General features: G+C 42.3%; 2 protein-coding genes across 4 annotated transcripts; one reads left to right on the top strand and one right to left on the bottom strand.

The window, feature by feature from the left end:
• Window positions 1–1,382: 1,382 nt before the first annotated feature.
• rpap1 (RNA polymerase II associated protein 1) lies at window positions 1,383–16,531 on the bottom strand. Of its 3 annotated transcripts, none has more exons than XM_046061746.1 (28): window positions 16,421–16,531; window positions 15,183–15,379; window positions 14,819–14,967; window positions 14,472–14,564; window positions 14,141–14,318; window positions 13,795–13,959; window positions 13,425–13,646; window positions 12,033–12,148; window positions 11,747–11,845; window positions 11,423–11,524; window positions 11,171–11,338; window positions 10,886–11,068; window positions 9,665–9,799; window positions 9,343–9,513; window positions 8,433–8,590; window positions 8,110–8,280; window positions 7,833–8,028; window positions 7,317–7,409; window positions 6,650–6,759; window positions 6,377–6,572; window positions 5,977–6,123; window positions 5,543–5,685; window positions 4,778–5,210; window positions 4,116–4,234; window positions 3,780–4,011; window positions 3,448–3,624; window positions 2,734–2,790; window positions 1,383–2,214 (listed from the first exon to the last, which is right to left on the bottom strand). In XM_046061746.1, exons 2-28 carry the CDS (start codon window positions 15,373–15,375, stop codon window positions 2,065–2,067), a joined length of 4,356 nt encoding a protein of 1,451 aa, XP_045917702.1. In that variant the 5' UTR covers window positions 15,376–15,379; window positions 16,421–16,531; the 3' UTR covers window positions 1,383–2,064. The 3 variants fall into 3 exon arrangements, with proteins under 3 accessions (XP_045917702.1, XP_045917701.1, XP_045917703.1); XM_046061745.1 differs by lacking the exon at window positions 16,421–16,531 and adding an exon at window positions 16,148–16,277; XM_046061747.1 differs by lacking the exons at window positions 7,317–7,409; window positions 16,421–16,531 and adding an exon at window positions 16,148–16,277.
• On the top strand, window positions 16,437–22,892 carry si:dkey-13p1.4 (transmembrane protein 151B). Its single transcript, XM_046061749.1, has 3 exons — window positions 16,437–16,454; window positions 16,545–16,934; window positions 19,833–22,892. The coding sequence occupies exons 2-3, from the start codon at window positions 16,797–16,799 to the stop codon at window positions 21,462–21,464; spliced, it is 1,770 nt and encodes a 589-aa protein (XP_045917705.1). The 5' UTR covers window positions 16,437–16,454; window positions 16,545–16,796; the 3' UTR covers window positions 21,465–22,892.
• Window positions 22,893–24,219: the final 1,327 nt, after the last annotated feature.

Genomic DNA, 24,219 nt, shown 5'->3' with positions numbered 1-24,219 from the left:
TGATGGATGTAAAGGCAAACCCAAATGTATGAGAGGCCACAAGCTGAATGTTTCATTATGTTGTACAGTTTGTTGGGGGCCTTTAAAGTATCAGGTCGCTATTATTTTACGTAGTGCAAGAAGGAACGTGATACCTCCCATGAGTATGCAGTGGTTTGGTGTTTAGCTAAAAAACATTCTTTTCACAAAACAGCAGCCACTTGACTCTCTCTGCATTTCACTCATCTCTGCATGAGCTCCAAGGGACATCACAACCAGGTAATTGATTGTATGAACACAATGTGAAGATGCATCAATAGTCTGTAATTAGGTTGGTCTCTCTCCAAAAACATCTATCAATTTGAAACAGGGAAGGTGGAGCTCGAGTTTTACAGCCGCAGTAAACTGATATGTGTTGATGTCAAACATTTCATATTTGTTAGTGTTATTTTCTTCTTTGGAAGCAGTGACGTACCTTTTAATAAGATAAAAAATACTCCACAAAAATGCAAACGAACAATCCCGTTGTGGTTACACCTCTCTGCAGCCTATCTGAATCAGCAACACACTTTGGTTTAGTGATTTGTACAAAACCCTGGAAGGTTTTGACCAAACAAGTGCTTGTGGTCCCTCTGAGGCCGTATACTGCCAGAAAAAAGACAGTAGGTAAATCAAAAGTGTGATGTGTGTTGGAATTTCTGTGTATATATGATTAAAATCATCAAAACCTAACTTTCTGGTAAACCCATCTATTTTATTCACGCTTTCAGAGTATTTATAAGGCACAAAATAAAACTACGTAAGTTGGCTCTACAAACAAATCAAGCAAAATGGCAAGTGGAATATTAACTTCATCAGTGTGTGATTGTGTAAAGTTAACACCAGAAGTCAATCTATTCCCACAACTTGTTACCTAACAGTACACATGCACAGAAAACACACTGGCACCTTATGGGCATTTTTCAAATCTGATTCAACACAGGCAACGGTTAGGGCAGCTTCAACGGAAATTAAATAGGGTCTTTGTCTGTGAAGGGCTTCAGAGTGAGTGTTACTGATCAGTGACACTGAATGAACACTGCATTCTGCTCATCCCAACAGTCCCCAAGAGACCCACTCTGAATGGGTTTTCGTTTGTGGGTTTTTAACCCCATTTTAATTTGTTAAACCCCACTGAAAACAATGTGTTTGTTGCACTGATTTAACCAAATTGTGTGTTCTGTGCTGCATCTGTGGATGCAGCACAGAACACACAATTTGGTTAAATCGCCGTCCACAACCACAATTTGGTTAAATCGCCGTCAAAAAAAACTGTCTCTACAAACTCAGCTAAATTATAGTGAATTACCCTATAATCCAGTGCTGAGACATAGTGATCAAAGAATGGCAACTTTAAGGTTACACATGGTTGAAATCATGTTTTATTCACATAAAAAGACAATTTCAGGCACTTTGACATTTGTCTTTACTCGGCGATGCCAAAAATTAATTCTGGTCCATTTCCCCAGCTCAACGGACACACAGTAAGTCTGGCAAAGTGCTGCCGTCACAAGGAAAAACACTGAAGTCTTCCTGTTTGCCTAGTGGAAAATGCATCTGCACTTACTTTTAAGCATTTGTGTTTAACCTTAGGGTTGACTTGACTGATTGTGTTTCAGTTCTGATAGGCTGAGGTAACCTTAGGAAACCAAACATTTTATTAAACAGACTTTCAGGTATTTTTCCACTGTTCCACTGAAATACAGTCTTAAATTGCAAACTCAACCTTTATCATGCTCGAAGCATATTAAGAGCTAAATATTATTTGCAAATGCTACTTCACTGATTGGTCAGTCACATCTTTCCTTTCTGAAAAGAGGCCACAGAAATTGTTCTTGTGACCAAAGCAGATCTTCATTATATACCTTTCGTAGCTGAAATGAATGCCTCACTTTGTCTGCCGCCGCCAACCTTTCTTCCTCAATATCTTCTAGTTGTGCTCTAGTCTCTCCTTCCCTCTGCTTTAAGTCCCGTCCTGTCCCCTCCTCTCCATCTGCTATTTTTGGGTCACTTGGGGGTTTTTTCCGTTTCCACTCTTCGCTGCCATCAGTCTCCTTTGTCATCGCCGCTGTCCTGCAGTCTCAGTACACTCTCCAAACGTTTCGCTCTAATGGGAGGCAGCTGATCGTACATATCGAAGCCAAACTCTGAGTGCTGTCGTGGCAGACGGAAGTGCAGCAAGTGGCTCCTCAACACCTGGAAATGAGGAGGTGAGAAGAGCAGCAGAGGAGGTTGATGTACTGTGAACAAGGCCTTCTGGTAAAGAACCACACAGGGTTTCTAAATGATATCACTGCAGTGTTGAAGATGGGATTCAGACCACGAATTGGAACTGTAGCTAATAATGATACTAGGTTATTACTGAAATTACTGAAAAGCTGGAACAACAAATAGGTGTTAACACAGAATGGAAACTGAAATACTCAAAGACAAACTAAGATGCAAGGGTCGCCGCACACATAATTAAGCCTAAGACATAAAAATACAAAACTGTGGAAGATTTAAAACAAAAAAAACCCCTCCAAGCTAGAATAACCATAAATGGTAAGAAATAGCCCAGCACGATAACAGTTGGATGGTGGTCAACAAGGTGAGAAACAGAATGGTTTATCAGAGGAATGTGGAAAGATTGTCAGAGAGGTAAGGTGAAGAGTTGGTACAATCAATAAACACCTCGCAGCGAATAAAAATCAGAGAAAGAGGGAGTACAAGTACCTCATCAGTCAGGTAGTAGATTTTCCTCAGCATACTGTGTCGAGCTGCTTCAACCTCCTGGAAAAGGACGAGGGGATTAAAGATCAAAAGCCCCATTGATGTACTGTACTGACCCGCTTTTCATCCCAATGTTAACTAAAAAAAACTCCCCACCTGCGTGTATGAATGTTTTCAGCTCCACTGCTCTAAAATAATGTCTTTGTGAACAGAGTAAATAACTTTAAATGTGTTTCTTATTCTTGTGAACCGCGAAACCACAGTTAAAAGAACAGTCACGTCCCATGAGTTAAATCAATATTTATGAAGTTGAATGTCTGAGACCAGCTCAAAGGCTGCTCCCTTTACAGTTAATTACATGAGAACTGGTTTTGTAGACTCATAAAATCTTGAAGATTTTGCATCCGGTGAGCTCATATCCAGCCCCATATTCAGTGCAGCTGAATTCTGGATTTGCTAAATTATTACATATGCAGCGGTTTGCCCTAAGTGTCACTGTGGCTGGTTAAAAAAAAGCCACAAAACACAATTTTAACATGAATACATAATCAGAAAACTTAGAGGAAACAGACCTCACAGAGAGAGGCTTGGATTTGTTTCTGAAGCCTTCATGGAGCTGGTTTCATAAATCATAAGACAGAAATCACATATTTTCCATCACTTTCCTTTACCATCCTAAGCGCAGAGATTACGTGTGTGTGCTACGCGGTGCTGTACCTGTGCTGCAGCGTCCTGAGAGAAGATGAAGGAGTTGACGTGAGACAAGGCAACCACATATAAGATAGGACACCAGCGGGGCTTCAGGGTCCCCGTTACCAAAGAGCGGAAGTAGAGACGGAGGAGAGGGAGGGAGTCTTCAGGAGGAGACGTGAAGCGCTCGATAGGGATGGAGAGCTTCAAATTAAGAGACAGAGAGATAATACCGGTAAAACCAAATCATTTGTTCATTTAACATGTTGTGTTTTAAAACAACAACTGCAGAATTGCTTCTTTACACATGAAAAGGCAACTAATAAATATATAAAAAGCAGTAATGTCCTCATCGTTACCTGTTCCAGAGTGACCCCCAGTGACCTCAGCATCCCCACATGTTCTCCAAACACAGCCAGCTTCATAGTGGTGCTGTACCTCCTCTGCAGGGGTAAGAGGACCCAGCAGCCAAACAGGCGGTCTCCAAAGGACACTGCTTCGTACTGGGTCAACAGAGCAGAGTACAGGTCCTGGAAGGAGGCTAGACCTGGAGGGGGGACATTCAGGTCCAAAGAATCCAGCCTGGACTGCCTGCACATGGAAGAGATTCAGTTTAACTGGAGCTTAGCTGCCTCTTTCTGTGATCAATTTAAATTTTTGAAGGACAAGGCAAAGAAAATTCGACATTTGCAGACCTGGTCAGCAATCTGCACAGACCCCAGGTCAGTTTCTGAACAGGTCTCTCCAGGAACAAGTCGCTGGAACACAGGAACACACAGGACAGGCGGGCGAGCTTGGCGACAGGAGGGATCACCTACAAAAAGTTCTGTTAGTTACAGTAACAAATATAATGTAAAATTGCCTGACAGAGAAGAGAAGCTTGACAACCAGAGGGTCGATATTAATGACTAGTATTTATTTAACATAGACAACACATAATTGACTAATTGTTTCATCTGTAACTGTTACTGGTATTTACTATGTTGGTATGACAAGCAATGCGATTTTGTTTTACATCAACCTCACAAATCCGGGATCACTCTAGCTCTGACGTTTACATTACAAAACTTTTATCTTATTTAAAGCTGGAGTGCCGGAGTTTTACATATAAGCAACCATAATGACGGAGTAGGCTACACCAACCGGAAGTATGGTGGAGTCTACCTGCGGAAAAACCTAAGAAGCGTCCAAGAAACGTTCCTGATGCTCCAGATAAAAAAGAAACTCAGAGGAAGGACTAAGTCAGAAGTCTGCACTGCAGGATTAAAAACAGATGTTTTGTAGAGGGCTCGTCAGGGTCAGTTTTTTTGGGTGATTTTGTACTATGCAAATAAAATTAACTGGCTCGTTAATGTACCTTTAGTGCTTCCTCCCTCCAGACTTCCAGCAGGAGCAGCCACTGCAGACAGTGGATCACAGCCTGCAGAGCACCCTGTGGGAGCTCCTCCACCGCTAACCCTCCACCGTCGCACACCCCTGTTCGCTCATACAGGCTGACGAGCGGGAGGAAAGGCCAGTCAGACGGCACGGTGGGACCAGTGAGCTCTGGGAGGAGATAGGAGTTGATCCAGGGGTTACGGCCGAGCAGAGCGTCCCGGGACATCAGTACGGATGGCTCCAGGTGGGCCAGGTGAGTGAGGAAGCAACCTCGTATTGATGGCAGCTGGACGCAGGCTTCTCTCAGGAGAGCTCCGGCAGTTTGGAGAGAGGGAGAGGTTTGGTGCTGCGCTTCCTCTTGGAGTTTCAGCTCTCCCAGCTCTACTGCTTCAGGTCCTCCGCTGTGGCCCTCTCTGGAAAGCAAACAAACAATTAAACAATTAAATTAAGTGATACTGTAATAAAGAGGACGAAAATTATGTGGAGCATCACGTACCTGTGGTGGAAATGGGTCATCTGATCGTTTGATCCAATTTCAAAGAAATGTTATTTTGAATAAAATTTTAATTGCGAGATTACATCAAAATCATCGGCCCCGTTTTTCAAGCTCTAATCTAAACAATTATTTAGAGAGAATGTATTAAATGCAGTAAACCAAACAAAAAAGTCAAAAAAGGTTGACTGTGTTGGCACTTAACTGGCAATTAATCCCAAACTAAACTTGGTGAACAAAATGTAAACTTACGATATAAAGTCCTTGCTGAAGATGATGGTGGACAGCAGTTCATGTGCCAGGTATTCACTGCCTGGTAATAACCATGGCAGCAGAAGTAGTGCCACCTGGTGGTACAGTGGGGCATGCTTGGCTACTTCTGGCACAATAGGAACCTAAGGAGAAAAGTACAGTACAGTACTGAGTAAATCTGAAATTAGCAGTTTGATGGTGATGGCACATATAGCAGCCATGAACACGCATGACGATGAAGAAATAAATCATTTTAGATGAAACCTGAATTTACACACAAACTGTCCAAAGATGAGATAGGAAAGAAAGAACACAGACCTGCTCATACTCTCTATGAATGATCTATTTTTAAAAATACAATAACAGAATATGATCTGTTTTCAGAAGACACTAAAAACAAAGCCAATGTTGGTTTGATTGAAGTTGGAGCCTACCAGTCTGTGTGCCAGCCGGAGCAACAGGTAGAGGAGGTGGTGTTCGTGTCGGAGAAGCCAGGCTCTGGTGTGAGACAGGGTGGGCGTAGCCTGACTGCAACCACGTAGGTAACCGACCACAGATTCTGACAAGAGGAGACCAGCGAACTAGAGAGAGGGAGAGCGAGAACGTCAAACCACGAAAAGGGAAAACTTTAAATAAAATACATGGGATTTTGTATATGTCACTAAAGGATGGCAGCAATATAGAGATGGGGTCCCACAGACTTGGCAGACTTGGTGAGCGGACTAGACTGCCAAGAGACTGCAACAAAAACCACATGGACGTTTCCTTCTGTCTCTGTCCTCGCATGATGTAAAATACTCCCTCAAAGTATTTAAACTCTTCAGGAAGACCTACCTTTGAGCTGAGACCTTTGTGGATGCCTGTGATTGTCTCCAGGAGGAGCGCCAGGCTTGTGAGAAGGGGGAAGGGGGAGCTGGGAACAACGAGCCCCGGACGGTCACTCCATCCAGGGCAGGCCAAACCAGGCAGGCTGGGATTGGTCTCTGGGCCCACATGACTAGACTGGTCATTACAAACAACTGAGGAAGACCTGGTGTAAAAAGAAATGACGAAAGTCAAGAACAAATGTTATTACTAACTTTGGTCTCAGAGTAAATCAACACTTACTTAAGGTTCTTTATCAGGCCTTGAACAACATGGTGGGACATCAGTGGGAGGAGAACCTCAGACGTTAGCAGCTCCAGTTCTTGAAGGGTCTCTACAGGCTGGAAACAGTTCTGAGGAACAGAGTTTGGATTTGACAGTTGCTCTCCTGCGTTATGTGTTGTTGATGTGTAGCCAGAGCTTTTCCTAACTGATCCCTTGTGTTTAATTTATTATCTGTTTCGTGGATTAACCGCTTGGTGAAGCACAGAGTTCAACCATGTTGATGTGGTCAGATTTCCTCACAAGACTTTTTTAGTTAGTTACAAGGTGGTTGTCTCTGTCTGTCCAATTTTATCCCGCCTCAAGCTTTCAACAAAACTCTGATGGGTGTCTTTATGGTAAAGACTATTTTCTAGCAAGCGTAGCACTTTTTTTAAATTTATTTTTATTTATTTAAAAGTTTGACAGAGCACATTAATGAACACACTCCCCGGGACTGTGGAGCAATTGCGGCATTACGCTGATGTGGAGATGCTGTATCGGAATCAGCACAGTTCCAAGTGATGCCAAAACTTCCAGAGAGGAAGAAGAGAGCTGTCTGTTTAGCTGTGTGTGTGTTTGTTTACACCACTGAAATGTAAGGAATAAAGTATTTTTAAGAATTATTATTATTATTATTAGAATCTACTTTTTCCTTCCTGCGATGGACTGGCGTCCTGTCCAGGCTGTACTTCGCCTCTTGCCCATAGTCAGCTGGGATTGGCTCCAGCATCCCAGGACCCTGCACGGATGAGCAGGTATAGATAATAGATGGATGAATCTACTTTCCCCCCCCCACTTTATTGAATCCAAAAGTTCAAACAGACATCTGTAGATTATCATTACAATACCTCCATCTGAGAACACGACTGCCACACACTGATAAAAGCAAATCATTTAAATAAGGAATTTAAATAAAGGAAGTAAAATAAACTAAATAAGTTTAAAATTAAAAAACAATTGTCTGTCTTGTGTGAGAGGTTTTAATGCTACAAACATAGGAGGAGATCTACATTTGTGTTAATAATATTTTGCCAGCAGAGTCACTTGAAGGCAGGGTACACATAATATACGTGATCAGGACGGTACCACCTCCTCCTCATCCCGAGCCAGGAATAACCCTGCCTACACATACAGGTAAGAAGTACACGGCAGGAAGCAGTACCTGTCTGAAGAGCTGATGGTAGTAAGCTTCTAGGTAGACCAGGTAAGCTGGTATCACAGCCAGGCTGTTCCCTTTCTGAAATGGGTTGTCAAGGTTCTTCACAAAGCCCTTCAAATGTCCCAACAGGGAGGCCTGCAGCCCTGTGACATGACCCCAAGACACTGGAGGAGGAGGAGGGCACTGTTCTCCCTGAGAGCTGAGAGGGTAAAAAAGGATTTAAGCGTGCGTATGTGACGCTGCAGCAGCATCATAAAACCACTTTAATCTCCATCTGTACCTGACCATGCCGGCCTGTAGCTCCTGATGGCAGCCAGCAGTGTGCGTGACTTGTGTGAGCAGAGAAAGCAGAGCCAGGATTCGCTGGAGCTGCAGGGGCAACAGAGGATCTGAGGGGTCCGTGACTCTGTGAATGGACTGCAAGGCTTTCGCTAAGCCTGGATACAGGTCTCTGTGGAGACATAAGGAAAGAAAAATAATAAAAGACAAGCACTGTGATAGAAGAGCAGAGGAGAGGATAAGACGACTCTTATGTGTGTTTCTTAAAAGTTTGTTTCGGGAATCTTTCTGCCTCTGGTGGTCAGATGATGCTGATATACTTGCATGTATAATTTGCCGGCCTGTCCGTAGCCGGCTGCAACAGCCCACAGCCTGTAGGCCTCAGTGGTGATTCTGAGGGCCGCGGTCGGTTCCAGCAGCAGCTCACTGGGCTCAGCACTCAGCAGACAAGACAGACGCTCCCTCACTCCAAGAGAGTTTAACTTGGGAGAGAAGAGAGAAAGAGGCCCACTATTCATGCTTATAGATGTGGGAGTAATGGACTAATTAAGATTCATTATAATAATTATATGGTACTCATTGTGAGCAGAAATTGCAAAGTATTGTAATGTTTTTTTGGTGGGGTTCAAAATAAAAGTGTAAGATCACGTCACTCTTTTTATGTTTGTATTTTATTTGTCTCAGTTAGAGGAAATCTCACAGGTTGTATTTCAGACCCATGACGTTCTGTGCACATACAATGCACACAACAAATGCCTTGGACATGATCAATAAAAAAAAGGTGTCTGCACACTTCCCACAGCACTGCGTACATTGATATACACAAGGCAGCATCAGTATAGACACAGTTCCTCCCTGACAGAATCAAATTTATTTACAGGATAAAAACCCCTTGAGATGTACCATCTCATTTTCGAGGGGGTCCTCACCAAAATATACAATAATATAAGCCTACATAATATACAGGAAACATCAAACACACTTACAATAGTAAACATTTTAAGAATATACATAAAAACAAATACACTAACTCACGTCCCACGCACACACACCACAAAATCTAGACACCAATACTAACAGTAAAACAGTACAGTATAAGTAACAATAATTAAGGATAATTAACTGGAGCAGTCTTTTGTAAGGTGAATAATAAGAGCATTTGTAAATGAACCTAGATACTGCAGAGATGTCAAGAAAGTTGGCAGATTGTTCCAGATTCCACAGTGGCTCTTACCAGTCTGGCACAGGCATGTCTGCCAGCAGTAGCCAAAACTCTTAACAGCTTCATGGTGCTGGCCAGTGGGAGTCCGTACACAGAGGGAGGAAGGGGCAAAGACGGCGCTGTCCAGGAAGTGGGTAGGAACTCTGACAACACCATCTCCATCAAGCGAGGGCAGTCAAGCACCTGAGATTGAAACACATTTCTACTAAATATGGCCAGAAGAAAAACATAAACAATAATAATTAACTGTACTGCAAGCATGACAGACAAAAGCAAGGACATAGGTATATTTCAGAGATAAAGTGACTGGAGCTGTAGCTGTTATTGTTGTTACCTGGGTGGCAGATGAGGAGGAGTGCCTAGCGATACGAATCAGGATCTCCAGGACGTCCTGGACCACTCGAGGAGAAGGTCGGACCACCTCAAGGATGTAACGTAGCCTGGGGAGCAGTTTCATCCTTAACAGACCCTGAAACACAAACAGTGGCTACGTTCACACTGCTGGCCTTAATGCTCAATTCAAATATATTGCCAAGATCTGATTTGATTGACTGTTATATATCAGAATCCAGTGCGAACTGGCCACAATCCGAAAGGGATCCGCATGTCAAGTAAACATGGAGGCCACAGAGGTTAGCTCATACTTACCAACCCTCCCGATTTCCTTTATTTCTCCCGATTTCTAACAAATATTTACAAGTTTGTGTCTTTAGAGGAAGGTCAGAGTTGCATGAATCACTTTGACAGTCCAGGCTGAGATTGCATTTCAGAAAATCTGACCTGTATGTGATTTGGACCACAAAACCGAATTGGAAAAGATCAGATTCAATATGACTTTGGCTGTTAACACTGTTATATAAAAAATAAAAAATAAAAAAAAACGGTTCTCAGTCACATATGAGCAAAGAAATCTGATTTGGGTCACTTTGGCCTGCAGTCTGAATGCAGCCAATAAGCATTCAACCTTCATCTCCAGAATTAGTTAAATGTTCAGTGTGTAATATTTAAGAGGATCTATTGACATAAATGCAATACAATTTAGCTCAAATGTACACAGTAGAAGGAAGCAGAAAGGAATCTTTATTGCAAAAAAAGGAATAAAGTGTACATGGGACATAAAGAAGTATACAGAACAGTATACAAATATATAAGAAGACACAAAAAACAAAAACTTTGTCAGGGGTAGTCTCCATTATATAAATATATTAAAAGAAGACTATATGTTGACAGTTTTCACAGCCTTTTGCTGTTGGATTTAGAAATCAAACTCATATGTCAAACCTCATGGAAAAAATTGCAAAGTTTCTTTACTACTGAATTTATATTTGCCACAAGAATTGATACATTTATTATAAAGTTTTTATTTCGTCTGAGGAGAAAGTGAATGCACAGTGAGCCTTGTGTTGCAATTTCCAACCATCAACACTAGATGTCACTAAAACCTACACACTGAATCTTTAATTACTGTAGATTTAAAAAAATAAAAAAAACATTATAACTCTGATAAACCCAAAGGAAAAACACTAAAATGGATGAATGACTTTTGCTTGTTTACCTTGACAACATCCTTCCTGGCCACATCATGGTCACTTTTCCTCTCTTCCTTCTCCTTAGCTGTGTCCTTCATGCTTTCGGGCAGCCCTTCATCATCCTCTTCATCTTCCTCCTCCTGAGCAGACGGCAGCAGAGGGAAGGAGGCCAGGCCACGGAACCAGGAGAAGGTGCAGTCCAAACACTCCTGAGAGGTCAAACAATTTGGATATAAACCAGTGGACAAAATCACGTGGTAAATGGGGAAGACCTAAGGTTTGACACGCTGTAACACTTCAAGTACTCTTACTTCATCCTCTGCACACACAAGGAGTGCTTTAAGTGCATGCACGGCCGCAGACATCACTCCCTCTACACCGTCGTCCAACGCAAAGCGCAGCAGGAAGAGCAGGCCAGCGTCGAGCAGAGTGGACAACATGTTGCCTTTCAGGACAGGCAGGTACTCCCCAGCACGAGCCTACAGGGTGAGAAAAGCAGCCACATGAGTGACTCCAGATGTGTGCTTCAGCTGATATGACGCTATATGTGTTTCTTTGCGTACCTTTGAGAGGATGTTGGCCAGAGTGCTGAGGGCCAGACTCCTCTGCTGGATGACCTGACTCCGAGACAGCAGGAAAAGTTCCTGCAGGGAGTAACCTGCCCGCTGGAGACAAATCCTCAATGTCAAGAATAAAATCATAACAAACAAAAAAAGGTAAAACTACAGGTAAAATGTGAGGATGTCTCGCTAAGATCAGAATCTTTTTAGTTAGCAGGTTTTGCCTTTATGTTAATTTTACTTTATGAGTAAAATCCAGTTACTGAATACAAAAGAAAACCCTGAAGAACAGACCTGATGGTGTTATGTAAATTTTATAAGACTGACCTCAGGCTCCTCTCCGTGGTGGTGCAGGCCTAAGTGGGTGGGCAGATCCTCAGTGGGTGGAATCAAGCTCCCCGCAAAGTCAAATCGAGCCTGCATGGCCTATCAGGACACAGAACCACACAACACGTTGGCTCACACAACTTTTTTTATCTGTCAATAATGCTTGAATGCAGAAAAACTTTTTCTGCATTTTTCTTCTTAACTAAAATGCAAGACATGAGCTGAAATTAATGAAAATGGCATGCTTCTTGTTTTTGTTCTTATTGTGAGAAATCTCTCTCTCTACCGTCTTGGTTCCTTTCCTTCTTGGTGCAGGCAAGTCTCTCATCCACTCCAGCTTCTCTGGCTCCAGTTTATCCATGTGGACCCATTCCTTCTGAGGCTTCACCGGCAGGTCCTCCACTGAATTCACACACACACACACACACGGGCAAAAGTAAGATTGGTAACAAGAGTTACTGATTGCTTAGATTAATTGGTACATCTGATGTAAGCAGCACAAATAAAGTGGCAACTCCAACATGTGCCACTCCTGTAAACACAAACCACTGACAAAAAAAAAATCGAGCATTGAGTCCACAGGAACACGTTTATAGCAGGGGTGCAGATTTTTCTACATTCTGGTAAAAATAAAAAAAACACTACACTACCAAACATTTTAAAATGTTGCTGTTGTTGAAAACTGCATTTAAAAACTTGAGTATTTACTGTCTGAATACAGTCCAAACCTTCCTGTCACAACAGATCAATACAGACAAAATATTACAGAACACAAAATGACTTGGCTTCTCTCAATAATATAATGATAATAATAAATAAAAAATCATGCTACAATACCCCAGTCACCTTGAGGCAGGGTGCTGCAGGACCCTCAACACACCTACTTCCCATTGCTATAGTTCAAGATGCTCTGTAAGAAGCTGAGGCAATGTCTGGATATTTATTCTCAACCGAAAACAACAAAATGTTGTTTTCTCTAAAACAGAAGTTGGGCAAGGCAATACATCATCCTTGGCCAGAATAACAGAATTAGCTGTGTTGTTTGTTGCATTTTTTTTAAAAAACAAAATGGTATAAATGATGTGCCAGATCTGTCTTATCACACAATCCATTAGCAACACTTTCATCAGGACTGGGAGTATTCTTTGAATGATCTGCAGTAACTTAATTGCAGAGAGTGGCCACTTCTGGCTGAGCCCGGCCTTTCTGCTAATCACGCAAAGTGAAGTCAATGATCAGTTTAATGTCTGGATTTTAGCCATGCAGCAGAAGCATCCCACATTAGTTATACAATTAGAGAGTGGACACTTAGGAGGGTGAGAGCAGAGAGAGTGGTGGGGAAGGGCGGAGGGGCAGAAATTCTCAGGTGAGGGAGATAAAGGCAGTGATGGAGGCAGAGGAAGCTGTCTCATTCACATTTATCCTGCTGTGGTACATTTAGAGCTCCTCCCCCAACTTGTACCACTGATGGAATGATATGACAGCCTCAGCAACAAGTATACAACTTTACCAGGCCTGAGAAAGGGAGAAGTAATGGGATATAATGATATAGCACAGTCATCCACCTTACTAACTTAAACACTGCTGATTTATTTATACCTCCAACAGCAGCAGCAGCAATCGGAAACAAGTGACAAGATAGCAGTGATAAAAAGGGTTTATTCTGAAACCATCATACCCGTCACAGCAGGTGGCAGTTCCTCCTCCTTCACTCCTTCCATCTCTACTTCTTGGGGTTTCTGAAACAGCACAGCAGCACTGCAGGAGCCTGACTCTCTGCTCACATTTTCAAGAGGAAGGTTTTCCTTGCTGCTTTTGCCCTGGGGGTGTTTGGATGGGGAGGCAGAGGACGGTACGCTCTGGGCTTTGCGAGATCTAACGAACTCCACCAATCTAGGGTCTGGGAAGCAGAAATAATCGTGTTACACGCAGTGGTTCCAACGCAAAAAGTTTTACTAGCTGAGATACAAACTCAATACAGATCATGTCTTAATCTCTACATATATTATACACTAATTAACTATCATGTGGGCAACACCATTGCCTACCAAGCTGCGATAAGAGTTTCTTCTGCTCCTGTAGGATCTCAGACTTAGACATTCCCTGGAGCTTAGCCTGGTTTTCCCTGTGGATCCTTATTGTCTCTTCTGAGCTCCCTGGGCCCTCAAGCCCCTGACCTGACACCAGCCTGGGAGCAGAGACTGTATTTGGCTCTGGAGAGAGGAGAGGAGAGGTGTGAGCAGACAAAGAGAAAGGGAGACAAAAATAATGTGAGGTTCTGTGGTGAAAGAGAGAGGAGACTTTTTTTCAATAATTAAGAACCAATTAAATGTTTCTTTCGTATATCTGCGGACACGTGTTAAATTTAGAGTAATATCGCTCAAGCCTACTTACGATCATCTGCAGAATCTAATTGGTCTGTATCCATACTGGCCTCAGGAGGCAGGTTGTGCCCAGGTGTCTGAGCAGCTTCAGGTGCGCAGGGTAAAGGTGTCTTTCCCTCCTTAGATCTCTGAGCTGCAATCTGACATGCAAAGATGCTCTTCCTTCCACCAGCTGAAGACAGTGGCACCTGGTCATAAGGATGAATTTACCCATCTTTAAATGACTGTAACACAATGTGTGAGTATAGTGTAAAGTGTAAATGGCCACTATATATATGTTTATGAACACTAAGGAACTAAAATCAACCAATTTATGAAGAGGTGGCATTTTGTCTTTTTACCTGACTGTTGGTTTCTGAGCGGTGCAATACTTTGGGGAAAGCCATGCCTGTAAATGCTGGTAGAGATACTGGAGTAGAGCTGATATCTCTCTCCTTAAAACAGAGAAGATTAATGTTACAGATCCATTGCTGAAATAATGAAACAAAAAACTACTACAACTGTGTGTTATGTCAAGGTAAACATGACACCAGCAAACGTGGATAAAGGATAAAATCTGCTGAACTAAATTAAAGTGACACACTGGATAGTACACCTGGAGAGGTCCAACTGGAAAAATAAGCTATTTTGTTTTGGATTCACACTTCGCATTTCCACTCTTGTTGCAGTTTTTACAACAGGCACTTACAACGATCCTGGAGAGAACAGCACTGATGTGCGTGTCATGCCTTTCCAGCCTCTCCTCAGCATCGTCAGCCTCGAAAGTGACACGGCTGGCTTTAAAGCGTGACTTCTTTGGAGGGGCTGGTGTCAGAGACGGGAGTTGGTCTGGAAGATCTAGAGGAAACATAAAGTTTGACATTAGGTTTGCGGTTTCTGTATTAAATAATCTTACATAGATATATCATCCATTGTTAATTGTTACATATACCTTAAATATGTGACATAAGTGTGTAACTTATGTCTGTTGAGTACCATCCGAGCCTCATGTTGAGCCTGGGAAAACCCCCCAAAATTGGTAAACATTCGCAATAATAAAAAAAGACTTTTACCTTCTATGGTTACAACATCCCTCTGTCTCCCTTCATTCTCCCCGTTATGTTCTCCTCCTCCTCCAGCCTCGCCTCTCCTCTTGTCAGGTCGGCGGACCACATTGGCAGCAGACGGGGCACCAGAGGTCAGAAACTGCTCCTGCTCTCTCAGCAGGTCTGCCTCAGAGTCAGTTGGCTTGGGACGCCGCAACATCCCTCTGAAGGAAACCAAAGATGATATTGAATACACCACCCCTGTTCTGCCTAAATCTCTTTCCTTATCGATGTCTCTTCATACTTCACCCTGAACCCATCCTGTTATTTGTCCAACACCTAACCATAACCTAAACTATGGCCCAACACTACTTGATAAAGAATGACACAAGTCTACAAGAGTGGAAAGGTTATGACGATTCAAGCGGCCCAAAGCTTGTGGGTGCCCACAAATATAACTGCGTTACGCCCCTGGTGAGAGATAAACGATGACATTTGAACTGAACTGAAACTCAAACAAGCTGTTCTATAGTCCATCATAGCTGGGAGTTGGATTTGGCAGATAGGAGACCATCATAAATTTAAAAATAAATACTGTGAATTCAACATAATATCTCATCTGCTTTCAAATACAGACTGAACTTCATTGGCGTGGCTAAAGTTAATTCATCTCTAACGTTAGTGTAACTTAATGTTATCTCGGAATTTAAGAAAGGATAAAAGCGACAAGCTTAAACTAATTCACTTAATAAATCACACATATTTGACGTTAGCTGCTTTTTTTGTTTGTTTTCACGTGTAAGGTTAACGCTAGCTGTTAGTTAACGTTAACTTCCCATCCGCCACGCACTGGGGATGAATGTCACGTACAGTTGACGTTAGCTTGACATCTCAAACCTCTCTCAGTTAGCTACAATTATCCAACACAAACCCCAAACAGCATCACAACAATGTGACTGCGTTTGATAGTTTAAAAAGATGTGTTAGCTAACCTTTAGTTAAGTGCTGGATCCGTAATACACAACACTCGCCAGACCACACGGAAGGATTTTAATGTTACACCAAACTCCACCTTCAAAATAAAAGCTCTGCCAGCATAGAGAGAAAGGAGCTACTAGATCCCACCTCCGTCTCCCGACAGTTATTTGGTAATTTAGACGTTTCAGCATATTCGGATAGGTAGACTGCGTAGCTCAGGTAATGGCCAATGTTTTAAAACATCCTCGCTGATTTATGTCGTGGGACGCCACGGGTTTACCTCATACCTATAGCTCCTGCCTCCCTCCTTCAGGACACTGGGTAGCGCACCTAAATCTGGATAAACATAACACAGATTTTTTTTTTGTATGATACGTGGTTTTATTAGGCGATTCAAACTGTCCACCACAGACAGCAAGCTTCGCAGACTGCATCATGGTCAACCTCTGCTGCCTTTGCTGCGGTGAAATCCCTCAACCCCGCCCCCCTCCGTCCGGTCAGTCGGGACAACCGCGGGATCCCCGCTCCGTGCAGCAGCAGCAGCCTGCTGGCTCCGGCCCAGACGGTGTGGGGCTGAAGGGAGGACAAAAAGGGGGAGCAAAGCAGGTGAATAAAAAAAAAGAGTGAGTTTATAATCTCTCTCTGACATGCGACAAGTGCAGCATGCTCTCCTCCGATCTGGACTCTGCCGAGGACACGGCGGTCAGGGCTCCCAATGATGCTGAGAGAGAGGAGCAGGAGGAAGAGGAGGAGGAGGACGAGGAGGAGGACTCACCTACTGAGAGTGATGTGCCAGAGGAGGTAAGTGTGGACATACCAGCCATTCATTATGTTATTTTTAAACTAAAACTTAAAAACATGAAAAACAAGAGATGGGAATAATTCTGATCAATAAATTACTTTTAGCAAAGAAAACATCAATTCTGAATAAACAAACATTTTTGTGCTGCAATACAAATAAGATAAGTTGCAAGTTTCCTAAGATTATTTTTGATTCCTAAATAAATCTTACATTGACATCCTCCCTGTGCAGCCACCTTCCACCTGCAGCCAAACAGTCTCTCTGCCTGCTGAAATGCCAGAATAGTCCATTTCACATAGTGGCAGGAGAATCCAGTGATGTGGAAAGATACTCTCACAAAATCAAGCATTTTTTCCCCTCCAAACTGCAGTTGTTAAACAGCAGACAATCTTCTTTTTTTTGCAAAGTCAGACCATGATTTAAAGTGTGCATGCATGTGTCTGTGTTTTTGCTGCACCAGGCCCCACGTCTTTACTGTCAATGAGTAATTACTGTGATTCCATCTGGGGGTATTGGCTGTGTGCAGCCAGCCATCTACAGATAGGCTAATAAGAGAGCACAAGTTGTCTCACTGAGATGTATTGTCCGTGTAACTGCTAAGTCCTGTTGTATACTGTGGAGTAGATTAAAGAACAATTCAGTTACAAGCAGCATGTCTATTTATCTTCAGCCTGCAGATTTAGTTTAGCGGCTTGAAACCTATTTTCAGGGATGTGTTGTCATCACATCTGTGCCAGGGCTTACATTTTTTGATTGGTGTAACCATGACTAGATTTAAAAGATATTTAAGGGGGGAGTTTTACACATCTTGCATGTTATTAGAGTATAATCACGATACATGATACAAAGAAATCCTTCCCTAGTGTTTTTCAGGTAAATGAGTACAATCTGATAATGTCTGCAGCCAGGAGGCCTGCACCACTGAAAGGTCCGTCCTCTCTGGTACACCAGAATTGAATCCCTGTTTGCTCCATAAATAACTGAGGTGGAACCAGCAAAGTGACATCCCCACCCCTGTGTCCATGCAGTAATGGATGGGCTGGTTGTCAACATAGATCCTTTCACTCCATAAAACACCAGAGGTAGTCTACAAGAACGCAGGATCTAAGGGGGACAAATGTCACCACAAGAAGCAGACAAAAATATAAGAAAGTACCGTGAAGTCATTCAGAAATGTGACTGACAAGATGGGATCAGATTTATTTTTTTAAATGCATGGAGCTCCAAAACTACGCTCCTTGCAGATGCATGCAGTAAATGTCGCAGTCCTGGTTTAATATCTTTATGCGTAAAGGGTTACGTTCCGGCTTCTTTTACTGTTAGTGTTACTAATGAAATAGCTGTAGGCCAGTGTCTCTGCTGAATGGGACGATTCGACTTGTGGTCAGTGCTGCAAATGTGAGCACTTTCTATTTGTCTGCCCTGATCTAACCACCCAATACTAAGCAGATTAGTGTAGAGCAGAGGTGTCTGTGTGTGTTCAAGCAGTGCTGGGAGAAGTATTAAGATTATTTTCTTAGGTACAAGTAACAATATAACAATTTAAAAATACTGCATTCCAAGTAAAAGTCCTATATTAAAAGTTTTACTTAAGTAAAAGTTAGAAAGTATTATCAATAATATGAAACAGTATCACACGTAAAAGTACTATTTATGCAGCAGAATGGCCCTTGAGGGCGTTATTTCATTGGTGGAGCTAATGTACAACAATGTCTAATTTTTTATTGGCTATTGAGATGGTTTGTAGTTTTTATCATATTATTAATTTAAAGTAACTTTTTTGTTAGATAAATGTAGTGGAGTGCAAAGTACAAAATTTCCATCTGAAATGTATGGAGTAGAGGAATAAAGTTGGTTAAAATGGAAATACTCAGGTAAAGTACCTCAAAATTTTACTTAAGTACTGTACTTGAGGAAATGTATGTAGTTATATATCCGACCACTCTGTTTAAGTGCATGAATGTGGTTAATTGCTTGATTATTCTTTTGACTTCTTATTGATCTATAAAATGTCAGACAGTAGTGACAGCCCCCACAGCCCTAAGTGATATCTTCAAATTGCTTGTCTTTTTTCAACTAACAGTCCAAAACTCCAATGTATTTAAGTTAAAAACCACAGTGAAAAGCAGTAAATTCTTGCATTTGGAAAACTGAACCTGAAAATATTTGGCATTTTTCATAGAAAAATGACCTTGATCTTTATGTAATTTTTCTGTAATTTTCTGCCACTTTACCGTGGCTAGAGTACAATCTCTTTTCTATTTAAAGCTGAGCTTCATTGGAAGCCCCATTTAGTTAGGAAACTTGACTAATAATTTGGCCAGCTGATATTATCAATTGAGATTAGTTATATAGTTCACCAGAAAACACTTATTATTTACTCAATTTAAAGACCTGTTTTAAACTTTTTAAATGTTGTGTATTTATGTTAGAAACTCATATTGATACTAATATATAATATATTGTTATTATAAGATTTTCAGCTCTCAAATATCAGTACTGGTACAGTAAAACCGCAAACACCCACTGTCCCAAGTGGATTTTCAGGATTTCGTCTACGTACACACAAATGTTACCCTGTGATATTAATGTGACGACTTTACTAGCAAGTACATGCAATATAAATGTAATTTCAGAGATAGGTGTGTGAAAACTCCTCAGATAATATTTTGTCAGCTGCTTTGACTCACAGCCTCCCAAGGACACTACGTGGTTTAATAGAATTCCATTGAGCTTTCTTTAGCTTGATTTACTTTGTGCTTACGTATGGAAAAGCTTGGCAGTTTATAGTGCAGCTACGGTCATTTGCATTTCTGCTGCAAGTCGTAATGTCACCGCCATGTTTCAGGGCCTCATTGCTCTAAGTGCCTTTTCCTCATTACTCTCTCTCTCTGCAGCAGCGTCCAGTGAAGCAGTCCCTGGGTGCTTGTGTGTGCCGGGAGTCCCATTGGCGCTGCCTGCTGCTCTCTCTGCTCATGTACTGCTGCCTGGGTGCGGTGGCCTGGTGCCAGCTGACCCGGGTCACCAAGATCAGCTTTAACTCGGCTCTCACCTCCTCCTTCACAGCCTCCATCACCTCTTCCTTGCGGGGGGCCTCCGGAGTGGGCGCCGGAGGACACTCAATGATCTACCACGACAGCCCCTGCTCCGACGGCTACATCTACATCCCCCTGGCCTTCCTGCTCATGCTCTACGTCTTATACATGGCGGAGTGCTGGCACTGCAGAGCCAGGAGCCAACTGCAGTGCAAAGCAGACGTGGACAGTGTATATGAGCGCGTGCTGAGGATGCGACAGGCCCAGCCGTGCATATGGTGGAAGGCCATCAGCTACCACTTTGTCCGACGGACCCGGCAAGTCACTCGGTACCGCAACGGGGATGCCTACACCACCACGCAGGTGTACCACGAGAGAGTGAACACCCACGTGGCTGAGGGGGAGTTTGACTACAGCCACTGCGGGATGAAAGACGTGTCACGTGACCTCAGAGGCTTGGAGGGGCATCCTGCAACTCGCCTGCGCTTCACCAAATGTTTCAGCTTCACCGAGGCCGGCCCAGAAAATGACTACCTCAACCAGAGAGCCAGGTTCTTCTCTGAGATCGAGGGTTTGGACGATTACATGGAGGCCAGGGAGGGGATGCAGCTGAAGAATGTGGACTTTAGAGAAAACCTAATAGCCTATGTAGACCCAGATAGGATGCCTTGGTACACTTCCCAGGTGGCCTTCTGGCTGGCAGCTCTGCTGATGTTGTCCTGGCCTCTGAGAGTGCTGATTGAGTACCGCACTGCTTATGTGCATTACCGCATAGAGAAACTATTTGGTTTAGAGTACAGCCACAGCAGCCCCTCACCTCTAGACGACAGGCCTCTGGGGACTCACACTGGTTGTGTTATTCCAAGAGTAAACACACTGGACAGCACTGAGATGGAGTGGCACATACGCTGTAACCGCCAGCTGATTCCCAGCTACTCCGAGGCCATGCTGATCAACATGAGCACAGCGGACTCTAACTCATTACAAGACACTGAATGCACCTCGTCCTCACACTGCTTCCTCCTGGACAGCAGCCAGACTGCTCAGAGCTACGGTGCTCTCCAAAGCCAGGGCGGCAGCGAGCAGCGCAGCCCCGCAGCAGGAGATGATGGAGGAGGAGGAGGCGGGAGGAGGGTCGTCACCAGCTCCAGCTGCTCTTCCATCTTCTCCTGCCGCGGGACGCTGTTCCACTCCCACCTCTCACCGGACACGTCCCGCTTCTCTCTCTGCCGCATGTACGGCTCCCACCGCACCGTGGCGCTGTTTAGGAGCCGCAGCAGCAACCTGACGGACCCCTGCTGCGTGGACGAGCAGTGCTGCCGCTCCGCCTCCAGCCAGCTGGCGCTCAGTGAGAGTCCACCGACTTACACGGACGCCCGGTTCTTCCCAGTGCTCATCGTGCATCGGTCTGAGGGCTGTGGTGGCGAGGACGGGAGGGAAGTGAGGCGTTATTATATACGGAGAGGGTCCTCCTGTGTGGAGACAGCTCTGTGAAGGACATAAAGAGACCTTACTGATGAGTCAAGATTCAGATCAGTAATCATGGATGGTGTTGTAGGACTGGTCACTATTTGCTGCTGTGACATTATTGAAGGTTTATGGAGTAAAAAAGCAACTTGAATACAGACTCATTTTCAGACACAGAAAGCAGAAGGTCAGAGTCATCATACTGAATTGCACATCTCCATATTATTACAGTTTAAATTGTCTCTATGAAAACACTCACTGAGGCATTGTCACAGTGTGAATAATGACAAGAATTTCTGAGATCTGATTAAATGGTGCGTACATGCCACTGATGCATCGACACGACACAGCCTCAGCGACCTACTATTTTCATCAAAGTTCATATTTTTCAGAAACCGAACTTCGACTGTTTTTACTTTGACCTTGTATGTGTTATTATGTGTGTGCAGAGAATGAACTGAAAGTGTTCGAAAGAATAATCCAGGAAAGCTGCATGTTATTACCAAAGGTATCGTCTTTTAGTTGATTCATACAAGGTGAAACCAAAGAGTATTCTGTTGAGTTTTTCCCCAAAATGATTTTATTGAACGCTACACAGCATCTATTGACGAGGGATAAGCTGAGTGGGGAACATGCACTGAATGTAAGAAATGAAAGTAGTTCTGAGTTATTGCAGTATTTAATATAAGGCAGGAGACTTGTAGGGTTTATGAATGAGTTTATTTTTTTTAACCCTGTCAGACTGAAAGTGGAAATGCATAAAATAATAAGGAGTAATCTAACAAAATGGGATTGTTGTTTTTTTTCTGTCAAATTAGTTGATTAAAACTTGCAATGAATCGTATCGCTGTGGCACATTTGTACACTCCTTGTGTGTGTGTGTGGGTTTATATAGAAGTTAAGAAAGACGAGAGAAGAGAGATCAGTTAAGTTTCTCTTGTGATCATGTTGATCTGAGGTGACGATGTCAGACACTCTCACACTCACAGCTCACTGGTACCTCTGCCGTCCACAAGTACAACTACAAGGGACGAGATTCAGGAATCACTGCATTGCTGCTGCAAGACAGAGGGTGGTTGGTACAAATAAATAAACCATTTATGCAAGCAAACATTTAAATTAAGCATGTTATTTGAACTGGAGAGCAACTTCTGGGTAAAATACAGAAGGTAGATACGAATCAGCAGAAGGAGAACAACAATATAGTGTTTTTGAAATTGTTTGTACAGTTCTCTCAAGTTGCTCTTATTCTGCGATTAATCAGGTGAAGGTGTGTGTCGTGATACTCCAAGGACAGATAGTTTTTCTTGTTAAAGATTATACAATACATATGAACTTAACTTACATTCGGAGACAAACCAGACATGTTGCTGTTTTACATATCAAACCATGAAACTGCTTTTTAAACTTGAACACCCAGTGTTAGAAATGTCTGTTTACGAATGCCATTTATGTTTGCATTGTGATGGGGAGAGATTAAATAAGTTGTCATCAATGGTGGAAGATGTATTTAGATCTTTTACTTTGGTAAAAGCAATAAAAAATAAAAATAAAGGTTTTCTCTAGTGTAGTTTTTGGTTAAGTATTTGTTTCTGCTGACCACTGGATGCCAAAATTGCTAAGGACTTTGTTGTTATTTTTATATAAGCCTATTTTTCTTCATGGATTCACTCAATTAACTATCAAAATGTTTACTAACCCATCTACAAGGTGAGCATGAATCTACATTTTTGAGAATCCTTGGAAACCTTGAAAGAACAATAAATTATTCCCTGGCACACTTGCTATTTTTTCCAGTTTAATTGCATCTCATCTCACAACTCCTGGCTACTCAGTTCAGGGATGGGCAATACCAAACTTTTTTAATTCGATAAATACAGATACTTTTTTGTTAACATTTTAAGGATACTGATCATTTTTGGCTATGTGATTTTCTTTAAATAATGGTAATTTTTAGTGAAAAAAAGATCATTACACTTAAAGGCAAATCACATGACACATACCGGCCATTAATTTCAAATTTATTACAAAAGCGAATCTGAGTGCAGTTACATAAAATATTTTGTGCAAATAAGTGTAGAAAATGGACAAGTAAGTTACAGAAATACTATCATTAAATCATACTACAATGAAATAAATAATTATAAATATGAATAAAATAAATTAAGGTACCAACAACATAAAACATGAGCACATTTGTTCATTCTTAAAGATTTTTTCTTCCTCTTAAACGGTCCATGGTTTTGATTATGTGGCACTTTCCTGTCACAAATACAAATACTGCAAAAGTAGTGACACCACGCTCGTTCCAGTTCCTGGAAAAACTGTGCAATGAAATTAGTTACTTATGAAAATGTTTATGAATACATTGGGGGTAACATGTGAATATTTCCTGCAAAAAGCTCGGCTACATAGGTTCATTCATATAAATTTTGTTGCTTCACATGCAATGTTTTCCTTTACTATTCCCAGCTGATTCTTTTGGTTGGTTCTCATGTCTGAATTTGCAGCGCCACCTGTCTGCATGTTAAACTGCCTCTCAAACTGTCTTTTGAAAACATTCATTTGAAATTAGAAAAGTAATTTAAAAGTAAACTATAATACGTTATATTACTTTGATTAAGTAATTGAACTAGTTACACTAGGCTACAATTACATTTTAAACAGGGTAACTTGTAATCAGTAACATTTTAGGCTACATTTAAAAAGTAACCTTCTCAACATTGCTTGTGATGATGGAAGTATCGACCCGCCCATCTCTCGCTCAGCTGGGGCGATACCT

The sequence above is a fragment of the Micropterus dolomieu genome, linkage group LG11 (genome assembly GCF_021292245.1).
Source record: "Micropterus dolomieu isolate WLL.071019.BEF.003 ecotype Adirondacks linkage group LG11, ASM2129224v1, whole genome shotgun sequence".
Classification (NCBI taxonomy): domain Eukaryota; kingdom Metazoa; phylum Chordata; class Actinopteri; order Centrarchiformes; family Centrarchidae; genus Micropterus; species Micropterus dolomieu.
This window is presented reverse-complemented; position numbering and strand designations above follow the sequence as displayed.

Excerpts from the sequence above, each read along its gene's own strand:
- rpap1 (XM_046061746.1), bottom strand. The coding sequence starts at position 15,375 with ATGTTGCGGCGTCCCAAGCCAACTGACTCTGAGGCAGACCTGCTGAGA. Across the intron at positions 14,565-14,818 it reads CTGTTCTCTCCAGGATCGTT|GAGAGAGATATCAGCTCTAC; the intron begins GTAAGTGCCTGT and ends CTCTGTTTTAAG. Across the intron at positions 8,591-9,342 it reads GACATGCCTGTGCCAGACTG|TTAAACTCTCTTGGAGTGAG; the intron begins GTAAGAGCCACT and ends TTCTCTCCCAAG.
- si:dkey-13p1.4 (XM_046061749.1), top strand. The coding sequence starts at position 16,797 with ATGCTCTCCTCCGATCTGGACTCTGCCGAGGACACGGCGGTCAGGGCT. Across the intron at positions 16,935-19,832 it reads AGAGTGATGTGCCAGAGGAG|CAGCGTCCAGTGAAGCAGTC; the intron begins GTAAGTGTGGAC and ends CTCTCTCTGCAG.